Genomic DNA, 13,049 nt, shown 5'->3' with positions numbered 1-13,049 from the left:
ACCATCTGGAAATATGCCAGTGTTCAAAGAGCTCAAATAAAATTAAAAATCGTGTGATTTTCTATATATGCCCTCAAAAAGGCAAACCCATCTCCATCATGGTTTTCTGTTTTTGTAAAATAGTATAAATCTATAACAAATTACATGCTTATTATACATAAACTGAAAAAAAAACCCTATTTAGTTAAACTAATAATTTCCTGTTTTCTTTTGTAGTTTTTGACATATACAGATATGTAATAATGATTGCTGGGTAACATGTATGTTGATGTTGCCCAATATCCAGTCTCTGTTTAATGAAATGTAACAAGACGATACTATTTACAGCAGCTCGTTTAGGTGCAGATCTCTCAAGACTGACAAGCTGAACACATCTGCAAGCGGATATAACATAAAACCAGCAGTAAGGCACACTGTTGGTAGTAGTAACCAGTGCGCACTGGGGCCTGTCATAATAGCATGCACTGGAGCTCATCGTGACCACCTTTCGCCATTGACTGTAAATATAGGAAAGTGGCAGTATTGTTTACACTGCCTGTAGCAAGTTTTACATTTACACATGAAAATCTCAGAGCTTAGAAGCAAACTATGTGAATGTGTTATGCTAAATGCCATTAACTTTGTGTTCCATGTGTAAAGTATATTAAGTTCCAATACAAAATTGAAATACTACTTAAAAATAAATGTGTCTAATTAATTAATAATTTAATGTCATATATTCAGTAGTGGAAAGTACATTAAATCAAGTGCTGTGTAGTTCTGAAGAACTTGCAGTTTACTTGATTATTTCTATTTTATGTTACTTAACACTTCAAGATTACAACATTTCAGAGGCAAATATTACCTACTTTTAACTCGACTATGTTTAGTCAATAGTTACTTTACAGGTTAGTATTTAAATATAAAACAAAGAAACAGTTTATAAATGTGTTGCATTGTTACAGATTAAACTATGGGCAACAACAGTACATGATGTATGTAAATTATTCATATTTAGGTCTTCTAAAAATGTACTTTAATTGGAGAGTATATCGTAATTTAATCTTGTATCTCTGCCTGTTCATTTTTGTTTGCTATTTATTTTATCTGTGAGAAGCACTTAATACTTTGTTTTGGTAAATACGCTATGAATACAATCACATCATAATTATTATATGTAGCAGTAAAAGTTACTGTAGCTCTGCATTTAACCAACTACAAAATTAATACAGCTTATATGCTTGTACATCAACAATAATACACAGATATATGACTATAAAACGGACAAGGGCCATTCTGCATAATGGGAACTTTTACTTTTGATACTTCTCACGATTGTCTGTGTATCTTCCAAAGTTACAGACATTTAAGTACAAAATTTCCTCTTCTGGAAGACATCCACCTCATCTGTTGAACTCTTGTTGAATACATCTGTCGAACATCTGTTGAATACATTTTTTTGCGCAGAACTAAGAATGTGGATTTTGTCCCCTCAGCTCAGCAGTGGCAGTAGCTCAGTCCATAGGGGGGACTTTGAATTGGGAACAGGAAAGCTGCTGGTTCAAGTGCCCCTAAGGACCAGATACAGAGCATGGGCTGCTAGCTGGAGAGGTGCTAGTTCATGCTCTTGAACAAGACACCAAACCTTAAACTGCTCCAGACGCCTGTCCATATGTAGCCCTATCACTCTGACATCTCTCTCCATAAATACATGTATATAGGTCCTGTTTGTGTATGTGTCTGTATTTCGTATTGTATCCATGTGTGTGTAATGTCTAAGTAAGAACAGAGTGGAAAAATAAATTTAGGGACAAATAAATGAATGCTTTCTTTCCTTCTTTCTTACAGTAAAAGCACTTTAGGGAGGCGATCAGTATGAACAAAAGGAATAATTACAACAAGCAAAACCTGTTTCAGTATTCATAGAGGTACCTGACTGGTGTTTGTAGACAGACTTGAAAATCCTTTAAGTACATTTAACACTTCTGTACAATTACTTAAAGGGCAACTTTGGTATTTATCAACCTGAACCCCATTTTCCCATGTTTTTGTGTCTAAGGTGATTGATGTAGACAACAATTGTTGAAATTGGTCCAGTATTGAGCAAATGTGCTGCAGCTAGCAGTGGTAAGACAAGCTGCAGTGTAGCCACACATGGCATTTATGCACTCAGTCAGTTTACGTCCACTTAAGTGCTTGTTTTGCCACTAACAGGCTCAGACTGTTGTTCTAAGTGACTGACAACATAATGGAAAGGATCCCTCCAGAGACAGACCTTTTTGTTAAAGAGAAAGATCATTTTTCTTTACCAAGCAACAAACCCACCAGACTACATTTAAACAAACAGTAATTTCATCATTGTAAAACACACTTCATTCAGAAGTCCACAGAAACAAAATAAAACTCACAAAATCCATCTTCGTTTTTCTTTTTACTGTTCCCACAATCACCAACTCTGGTATGGCATATCAAACTACAAACATTATTAATCATAAATAAAAAAGTTTCAACCATTAAAAGTGATCGGGTTTTGTACCTTGTCCACTTTTGTGTCAGGATTGGCGGCAGACTGACTTGGCAGAGATGGCTGCCATCTTGTTTTTACATGGATTATGTTGTGCTCTTACTACCACTAGATGGCACACAAAAAAAGCCCACAAATGAGGACAGCAGGTCTAAGTTAAGCAAAATGAAGTACATGGTCCAGTTAACCAAAAATGTGATGATCTCATATGAAGACACAGGGTCTTAGGAGGATATTATGCATGTGATGGCCCATCAGTAGATGGAGACAGGAAATACTACACTTTTCAATGTACACAGTATAACACCAAGTCAGTTAAACTTCAGGGATATCAATGTGTCCATTTAGGAAGCACAAGTGATTGTGAATCAGTTTCACCTGCTTTGGTGCAAATGAAAGTGAGAAAAGGTGCAATGGAGATGCAAAGGCAAGACAACCCCCCAAAAAGGAATGGTTTTACATGTGGTGGTCACAGGCAGTTGCTCTCTCCTTATCCTTCCTGACTGATTCTTCTCTAGTTTTGTGTTCTGCTAGTGTCCTTGTCACTACTGGTAGCATGAGGCCTTACCTGCAGCTCCATCAGGTTGCAGGTAGTCCAGCTCCTCCAGGATGGCACGTCCAGACGTGCGGTTGCAAGACGGTTTGCTGTGTCTTCCAGCACAGTCTCAAGAGCATGGAGGAGATAGTTGGAGACCGGCCGTTTCATAAGGAGAGCTGGACAGGGCCATAGAAGAGCATCAACCTGATGCCACTGACTGTCACTCACGTTTCCCTGACCTTAATCCAACTAAGCACCTTTGGGACACCACCAAGTACCGCCACAGACTGTCCAGGAGCTCACTGATTCCCTGATACAGGTCTGGGAGGAGATCCCCCAGGACATCATCAGGACTCATCAGGAGCATGCCCAGACATTGTCAGGAGTGCATACAGGGACGCAGGGTCCATACAAACTACCGTGTCACGAGTTGCTGTGATAAAATTCCCGCAAGTTGGATCAGCCTGTGATTTCAGTGTCTTACTTTTATTCTAGGCATGATTTTGAATCCAGCCCTCAGTGGGTTGATGACTTTGGTTTCCATTGACCACTGTTACGTCGTTTTGTTCTCAACAAATTATACAGTGTACATCAATGAAGAGTTTCAACTTGAATAATTCATTCATCAAGATCTGATGTGTGATTTAAGTGTTTCCTTAATTTTTGTGAGAAGTGCATGTAATATCAGTTCCTTGTGGAAATTAAGAAAAAGCATGTTGACCGATTCTGATTAATTTTAAAGCCGATATTGGCCGATATTATCGTTCATCCTTACCACTGAATATATTACGTAATCATATGTCTGGAAGGGGCCCATTTTTATGATAAATACTTAAATGAATGCATAACTTCACTGCTATTAAAGTCATGTGATGTTGTTGTGGCACTGTTACTGAAATACTTCCTCCTCTACTTGCTCCTTGTAGCTGCACTCACATGAGTCTTTGCTGTGTAACGTTATTGAAAACTTCCTGTGAAGGAGTCTGTGTGCTGAGGGCTCCTGCAGAGAGTCTGCCTGCCTGTTATTGTTTACGATCACACTGATGTAAAGTAGGTCATGGGAAGAGGAAGCTCATTCAGCTGTCGTGTATAAACCATCTAGGAATAGGTGGCTTCGAGGAAAAACGTCTCTGTGGTGCTGTCGGTGATTTTCCGTGATCGCTGGTTGTGAACAACAGGCAGGTAACGTTAACGCCGTGGTTTTATCCGGAGCTGTTAGCAGCATGAAGCTAACGGAAGCTAACTAGCTAGTTTACGCTAGGTTTGAATCTGCATCACCAGCAAAGTTATTCCGCCTCCGGTCACCCTTGCTTTATTACATGGCTAATCAACTGTAACTACACGGTAGTGAACGACCTCTACCAGAGTACTAAGCTTTATATACACACATGCATACATTAACCAGCAGTCTGAGCTGAATTGTGATGTCTCTGACCTTGTTGCAGCCTGCTATGCGCGGTTCAACGGCTGACTTCTATGTAGCTAGCGTTAGCTTCTCCTGTTAGCTAGGCTAGGTGGCTAACTAAAGCTAGTTAGGCAAACAACAACGCACGTCAAATGATAATCATAATTTTATTAACGATGACAATAATTTGAGGACGTAGACCAGACTACTTACAGTTGGTTAGCGTTAAATTAAGCAGTCAGTAAGGTGTGTGTGCAACTGTTGCTACACTAAGTGTCTCACTGGGCTAAATTGATAATGAGATAGCTTAAAAAAATAAGACGAAACTGATGTGTGTCCTGGAGAAAGGTAGGATTATTGCACGTTCAAGTACTTCTGAAAAGGTGTAGCAAATGTTAGTGGTGAGACAAGACCAGGATGACGTCAAGAAATCAAAATTATGTCACACAGGGAAGGCAAGTATATGTATTATATAAACAGATTCAGATGACGTGCAGTGCATGAAGCTACAAGCACCAATCTAAAAAACTGCCCAGGTGAACTGTCTGCCACTTCAGTATCTATGCCTCTCAAGATAATCATGATGTCATTTTATTTTTAAGCACCTGGACTGATGCTGTTCCTCCAGCAGTCCTCTGGACTGAACCCGAACTGACTGGCAGGCTCTTCTACTGCTGAGACTCTGTGGCTGCCATGTCCAGGCGAAGCAGGAACAGTCGTGCATGGCGTTATGTCTGGGGTGGGATACGCCGGGATGCTGATGCCAGGGCACTTGAAGAATGGAGCTACGACCGTCTAGAGGTGAGCATACGAAGGCTGGCCCTGAAGCTCTTAACAGACACGAGGCATCGGTGGTCAATGGTGTTTTTGTTTGTTGTATGGTGACACTTGTTTACAATCCAGGCAGGAGATAGGATGTGTCACCATCAGAAGACTGACAAATCTACCTCAGGGATCCCTGTCAAGCTTAGAGCCTCAAATTTGCCTTTGGCCATTACAAACTGTGTGTGTGTGTGTGTGTGTGTGTGTGTGTGTGTGTGTGTGTGTGTTGATGGCAATGTCTTAAACTGGAAGCCAGAGTTTCAGTTGTTTGCAAGCATTGTTTTTTTCACTGAAAGAAATAATGTCTGAGATGCATATATTTTCCAGCGCAGTGCCCACTTTTGTCTTTGTAGCAGCAGAACACCAAACCCAGTGCTGTGTTGTTACATAAGCAGTGTTGCTGCCATTTTAATTTGCTCTTTTAATCTTTCTACGTTGTTGCTCCTCAGTACAGTGATTCAGACTCCGAGGCAGACTTCTCAGCAGTGATGGTCCCTCCAGTCCCCAGTGCAGTGCCTGTCACCGGAGAGTCATACTGTGGCTGTGATTCCCAGGCTGAGACCAATTACAACCCTCGACTGCGAGGTTTTCACCAAGTTAAAGACTGCCACTGTGGAGAGGATGATCAAGGTACAAGATGAGTGCTGCATTTCAAGGGCTGATTGTATCATTTAAAAGTTAATTTCATTTCTTGTATCTTTGGCAGTGAGTGACTGATTGACTTCTGATGTTTCAGAGTTTGACTGGGTGTGGGATGCTAGCTGTCGATCAACAGCAACGTTACTGAGCTGCGACAATCGCAAAGTGAACTTCCACTCTGAATACAGCTGCGGCACAGCAGCGATCCGCGGCTCTAAGGAGCTGGCTGAGGGCCAGCACTTCTGGGAGATCAAGATGACGTCCCCAGTGTATGGAACAGACATGGTAAACCTCTACATCTTACCTCCTAACATTGACCTGGTGTTACTCTGTAAACTTAATCTGAAAAAGATGGATTGTTAAGTGAGTGGAATTTCAGGTTAATTTGTCTCTAAATTTCTTTCTTTCTGTGCAGATGGTTGGTATCGGTACTTCTGATGTAAATCTAGATAAATACAGACACACGTTCTGCAGTTTGCTGGGAAAAGATGCAGATAGCTGGGGTCTTTCTTACACTGGTAAGATTAACACGACATGTTATGATGTAGCAGTAACTTCTCAATCTGGGTGTTGTACAAGTTATTCATCAGTGGTTGTCTTCGTTTGTCAGGCTTGTTGCATCATGAAGGAGACAAGATGAACTTTTCCTCTCGGTTTGGACAGGGCTCCATCATTGGAGTCCATTTGGACACGTGGCACGGCACACTCACTTTCTTCAAAAATCGCAAGTGTATAGGTTAGTAACACATAACATAACTAAGATATGGATCCCTTAGATTTTGTTTTCATTTAGTTGTGATAGATACATACTGAAATACATACCAACAGTTGAACAAGCCTGAATTCCAAAGGAAAATACTGTGGCCGCCAACGGTTAGGTAAATTTTTGCAGACAGAGCAAGCTATAGAGCTGCTGGTCACAGCCAAAGAATCAACTTGTCAGTGCTCTCTGGTGGCCAAACGATAAATGAAGACACTTTATAAATTACCTCAAATTTACCTAATTGCTGTACTGCAGTTTCTCCTTTTATGTATCGGACATATTTATACACCAATACCGATATATTTGCAATAAGCTACACCTGGCTGGTGATAAATTGGTCTAGCTCTGCTGTGTAGCTCATTATCAACTTTGTTTTTATGTAAAGGTTGGCAAAGAACTCTGTGACACTAAACCTGAGTGGGTGGCCTCTCTCATATCAGGAAGACTGAATTTTATGACATCCACAAAGAAAATGTATGTAATGTGAAGCTGACACGTCTAGAGCTTTGATCGAGTCCAAAAAAAAAAAAAATCAGGCACTCCTCTACATGAACCTGCATAGTGTCTGTTCAAGCCTGACCCAAGCTCAAACCAAAGCAGCAGTTTTGGGCCCAAGCCCGATTTTGATTACCCACTGTAAATTTCCTCTGTAAAAGAATACATTCTTTATTATTAAAACATTTATTACAAGCTGAGGGCTGGCATGTTTCCTCGCAATACAAATCCTTCTTCCCTTCCCTCTGTTATTTTAAGTGTTTTGCCATTTTCACACAAGAACTGCCAGTTTTATGTCTCCTGTGCAGTGCAAGGGAGTCTGTGTTCAGTGTGTTAGCGAATGATCACCAAATTCTTAGATTTTGTCCGTTTAAATTCTAAATCTTATCATTGTCATTAGTTATAATGGGTTGACACAGCCCATACATTATCCATGACATTGCACAGACTATAAGGTCTGCATTTAAAGGAAAAAAAAAACTTATTGTAACAATTTATTTCATGTGAACATTAAAAGTTCTGTCACCATTCTCAATCTAGGTGTTGCTGCCACAGAGCTACATAATAAGAGGTTTTATCCGATGGCGTGCTCCACAGCAGCGAAGAGCAGCATGAAGGTGATCAGATCCTGCTCTGCGCCCACCTCCCTGCTGTACCTTTGCTGCGCTCGCCTTCGCCAGCTGCTGCCAGACTGTATAGACACCCTGGATGTGTTGCCACTGCCGCCAGGCCTTCGCCAGTTGCTCCACAACAAACTGGGTTGGGTGCTCAGTCTCAATGGAGGCAACACAGAAGAAACCCCAGATGGGCCAGAGCGCCCCTCACGTTTGCCTGTTCCCCCCCTGGCCGGACCGTCGTCCTCTGAGAGCGACTCAGAGGGTTGTACGTCCGACCCCGAAGCCTGTCAGAGGAAGAGATGCCGCTGGACATGACTGGACAGTTCGACTCCTACCTCCTGTTAAACACTGGCAGACATTAATGTCCTTTGGCATCTAATCTAGTGTTTCCTACCTGCCTCAAACTTTCCTCAACATCAGTGTTGTCAGTAGTGAAGAAAATAACCAGGATCAGAGAGGTACGTAGGTGGAAAACTGTGAGGGCAGTGTTTCTGCCTGCACGCTTTTACTGTGATCTTATCTCATGCCATTCAGATGTCTTCATGCTCATCATCACAAATTCAGTATCCAAACCAGCTTCACTAACAAGTGAAAAGATGTGGTGTTATTTTGTTAGCTAGCATAATGCGTTGCCATTCATGTATGGGGATTAATGAAACGGTGCAGGACTGTACAGTGTAACACTGAAGTCAAGTATGGCCAAATTTTGGTGGTCATCATGGTATATTTGCAAAAAGGGGATTTAAAAAATGAGAGACTATATTTTCTGTGTTTTCAACCTGTATGCAAGTAATGTATATTGTTTTAAGCCTCAATGCTATTAATGCATTCTCAAAGTGATTTGTTACTGTTTTACTGGCATCTGCAGTTTTCTGTTAGGTTGCAAAAGTGAATCAGTGGGACACCGTGGTCCCACTGAGTGCAGGAAGCAACACGTCATGCATGGGTCATAGAGTATTCTTTATGTCTTACTTGCAGGTTACAGCTCTTAAACAAAAAAATGTCTGGACATATTAAAACCTTAAAGGTATACTATGCAGGAATTGTCGGCTACTGTTTGTAAACAGTACCAGCAGCGAAAGTGAAAGCCAACCACGGCTTTGTCCGCTTTGCGTTTGGCCTGCTGTTGGGAGAAGTTTGCACAGAGGGCATTTTGCCAGAAAGGGATTTGTTGGTTAATTAACATTTTACTCCCCAAGTGATCATTTGTATATCAATTATTCACTCCTTGTTACTTTAAATTTGTGATGACATCTTTGTTTTTCTCACAGGCCTCGATGTTAAATGAAGAATCCAAAAAGAGATGATGAATGAAAGTTATAGGGGGCCTCGTTTAACAACAGCAAAACTGTCTCAAATTATCTGTTACATACTCTCACACAACCCGTACACTGTAATCCAAGTCTCACTCATCCAGTTGTATGCTCAATACTTCTCAAACAGACAGCCCTTTCTGATAGGGAACTGAAAGTTATACTTATCTATGTTCTCTTCAAAGCCAGACTCCATTTTCAAAACCAGTACTCTTACCTTGCTGAACATGAGAGCTGCTGGTCTACAACTGCCTCAATCTGTTAGTTTGTGTTATTGTGTGACTGTAACCTTTAAACCTTTAAAAAGGGTGTTTTGATATAGTTTTGTTGTTAATTTTAGCTTTTACTCCAATTCTTTGAGAATTTTCCAAGTTTTTGGATTCTTCATTCACCGTGAAAGCATGTGAGAAAAACAAAGTCTTCTTCATGTATTAAACATACAACAGGGTGTGTAAATGATACACAAATGATACTTTGGGACTTTGAACTTTTTCTTTAAGGTTAGGAAAAAATCGTGGTATGGGTCAAAAATAATTAGATTTCTGCCAGAAATGGATTTCTCCAATGTGTTTGGCCTTGCTATGCCTTTGGGCTTTTTTTTTTTTTCAGTACTGTGTCAGCAATTTTCGTAGCTTCCTCTTGGATGTGTGCTGCTTACAGTCTGGCTCCTGTATGGTACTTTTCTTTTTTTTTTTTTTTTAAAGGACCCTCCTTACCTGTGTGCTTCGTTTAGGAACGTCTCAAACACAACAAAATCAGAAGAAAATGGTAAAATGCAGGCAGAGGGCAGAGGCTCTTCAGACACACTTTTAGTGGGTCATATATAATGATTGACAGGTATTATTCTTGTATGAGTCTATACATTGTTTTGGGGGAAATCCTGCATAGTATACCTTTAAGAAATTTTATAGGGAGGTGAAATGAACCTGAATGTACTTTGCAGCTTTTAGTCCTCCAAAAATGAAAAAAAATCCTTGTTGTCTTTCATGGCACAGCTGTCATCTCCAAACAACTCACACACCTTTGATTCCTCCTTAGATGTTTTTTGTTTTTTGAGGAAAAGAAGTTACAAGTCAAATATTTGTTACATTTATTACCACATCCATCTGTCACCAGCCTTTAAAAGTATCCTGTTGAAATATTATGCTACTTGTTCATAGAAACTATGGAGTTCCTCTTTTCTAAAAAAAAGAAGATGTAAGCAGTATACATTGTTATTTAGTGTAGCTCTTTTAAATCTGATCATTAGACAAGTACCCAGAAGAGACTGCCGCACATTTAAAGTAACTTTTCATCCCTGTTACACTTTATTGTTTTTTAGAACTTTTTAAAGAGTTAGTTTCTTTGATTGAAAAACTTTGAGATTATGAGCAGTTTATTTTTTTTTTTGTACTGATCTGTTTATGCAAGTATGTTCTTTTGGTTTTCCAACGGCCTTGTCCCATTACTTCCTTTTACCAACTCCTCTTTACTGTAATTCATTTAGGTCATACTCCATTCTAAATCCTTTTGGTATCAAACAGTTGGCTCCTATTGGTGTAAAAGTTGGTTGTAAAAAGTTGTTTGTGTCTGCATAAAAGGACAACACCAGCTTGAATTTGATGATGTGAGGTTTTCACAGCCGAAAACAACATTCAGTATTGTTCTGCTTCTGTAGCATCATCTGTCTCTCAGCTCTCTGCTGAGTGTGTTTCTAATAATAATGTTTTTTAAAACAAGTCTCAAAACACAGTTCACAAAAGACGTTAGAGAGGTTGGTTATGTTGCAGGAGTGGTTTGCAAATTTCTTTGAATGTTTTGCTTGTTTTCCTGAAACAAACATCTTACAGCCAGTTTTCAAGCCTTCAGGGGCTGAATGGTGTCAAGATCAGTTCAAGTATTAATTGATAATACATGACTGAAGAGGGGGACATTACCCCTGGGTCAGATATGTAAATAACTCTTATTTTTAGTCTCTTTGGAGTATTAAATTATAACAACTTAAAATAGTGTTTGACCAAGGTGTTGAAGTTATGCAGTCTGCCAGCTGCTGCCTCAGTCACCAGTCTGTGATCATGTTCACTCCTCGTGGGTCTTGGTTTAAGTAGACGTACACAAAGATTTAAGGTACTATGCAACACAAGCATCTAATGTGATGATGGTTTTCAGAAGGAGTGTGTTTCAGGATGTCATGATGGAAGCACTGATACAACAGCAGTGAAGGTACCAGAGGGCCATGATCATGAGTCATGAGTAATGTGACATGACACACTTCAACCTGTCAGATTCTTTAGATTTAGTGATATAACCACCAAGGGGTTACTTGTTGCCCAGCAGATGTAGTTTTTTTCTTGTCTTAATTCACAGTACTTGTCTTCACATTGATGCATCCAAGCACTTTTTCTTACTGTTGTACTGTAAATAGGAAAAATTCTAAGTGTTTCTTCTATGTCATATTAATAATACTGTGTGTGAAGGCCTTTACTTGCCTTTTTCTGTATAACTTATCAGCATGATTTTCAGCTGAAAATAAAATGAATGCTAAATATGCACAAAGGAGTGAATGTGCTTATTGGTTACCAAGGAAACTGGTACTAAGGATATTTTAACAGGGTTCCCTCAGATCCTTGAAGAGTCTACAGAAGCGTTGAATCTCAAAAAAAAAAGGCCTTAATTGGTGTTAAAATATTTTAAATAAATCTTTAAAAAGTCTTTAAAAAAGATATGGTAAGTGGGATTTCGTATTAGGCAATGCATACAAGCATACGGCTCTGTGTATTTTATTTTATTTTATGCAAAGAAAACAGGTTCTGGTCTACCCTTGTTTCTGCCACGAGACAAAAAAAAAAAATTATGTTTGTTCTTTTTCTTTTCTTTTTTTTACTTCAATTTTAGTTATTGTAAAATTTGTCTTAATTTCATTCTAAGTGGCATTTGAAAAATCTAAAAGTCTTAAATATAACTTGCCTTAGGCTTTAGGAACCCTTCTAAACTTCAACATGTCAAATATGTATGATCAAATAATTGATAAGTATGGGTCATTTTGCACAGAATATTGGAGTAACAATATTTAGGCTGTAATCTGACCATTTGCTTTATGAATATAACATTTACCAAGTGAAATAAATAACTTAATTCCAAATAACCTTTTATGTATTGTGTGGTCAAAATAAAAACAAAAAAGGGAAACAATTCAGTACAATGCACACGAGGTGCTGCGTATTTTATTTTATTTTATACACACACAAAAAAAGACATCAAAAGCCAGGTCTCTTCAGGTTCTGCTCAATCTTCACTTCTACCACGAGAAAAAAAGGTCACATTAAGTAATTGATGTTGGTTCTTTTTTTTTGTCTTCAATTTTGGTTATTGTAAAATTTTTCAGATTTCATTCTAAGTGACATTTAAAAAGTTTTAAATACCTGAAATGTAACTTGTCTTAAGCTATAGTAGGAACCCTGTTAAATTTTGAGATGTCAAATTTCCCAAATAAGTGTGGGTCAATTTACACAAAATATTGGAGTAACAATATATAGGCTGGAGTTAATCCATTTTGCTGTATAAATTTAACATTTCCCAAGTGAAATAAATAACTTAATGACAATTAACTTCTATGTATTTTGTGGTCAAAATAAAACATAAAAAGGAAATGATTAAGTTTTATAACAGTCACATGTTTTCAAGTCATAAAGTTCCTTAAATCACTTAAAACATCCTGGCTACACTTAATTGACAAGTGTACAAAAATAACACCTGCAATTCATATCAAATATACATGTTTGAATTAAAAAATAATAATTAAAATTTGCACAAGGCCTAAGACTATCATAATTTAATAATAAAACTCCATGAATGCAGTAGAAAACTGGTTTAATTGGTACTTAGACATTATAAATAAAATCTTTATTAAATATCCATTGTTATCTATTAACTCGGCACCTCTTATAATGATCAATGTGCTACCGGAAGTCTACT

The 13,049-nt window shown here is 38.7% G+C and overlaps 1 protein-coding gene across 2 annotated transcripts; it reads left to right on the top strand.

The window, feature by feature from the left end:
* The first annotated feature begins 3,884 nt into the window (after positions 1–3,884).
* Positions 3,885–11,630, top strand: spsb3a (splA/ryanodine receptor domain and SOCS box containing 3a). Of its 2 annotated transcripts, none has more exons than XM_078161502.1 (7): positions 3,885–4,219; positions 5,049–5,247; positions 5,718–5,898; positions 6,005–6,192; positions 6,323–6,425; positions 6,518–6,643; positions 7,706–11,630. In XM_078161502.1, exons 2-7 carry the CDS (start codon positions 5,140–5,142, stop codon positions 8,095–8,097), a joined length of 1,098 nt encoding a protein of 365 aa, XP_078017628.1. In that variant the 5' UTR covers positions 3,885–4,219; positions 5,049–5,139; the 3' UTR covers positions 8,098–11,630. The 2 variants fall into 2 exon arrangements, with proteins under 2 accessions (XP_078017628.1, XP_033501731.1); XM_033645840.2 differs by having other exon boundaries at positions 3,891–4,223.
* Positions 11,631–13,049: the final 1,419 nt, after the last annotated feature.

The sequence above is a fragment of the Epinephelus lanceolatus genome, chromosome 18 (assembly GCF_041903045.1).
Source record: "Epinephelus lanceolatus isolate andai-2023 chromosome 18, ASM4190304v1, whole genome shotgun sequence".
In the NCBI taxonomy this organism is placed as follows: Eukaryota; Metazoa; Chordata; class Actinopteri; order Perciformes; family Serranidae; genus Epinephelus; species Epinephelus lanceolatus.
The sequence above is the reverse complement of the archived record's forward strand: the minus strand, read 5'-3'. Positions and strand labels throughout refer to the sequence as shown.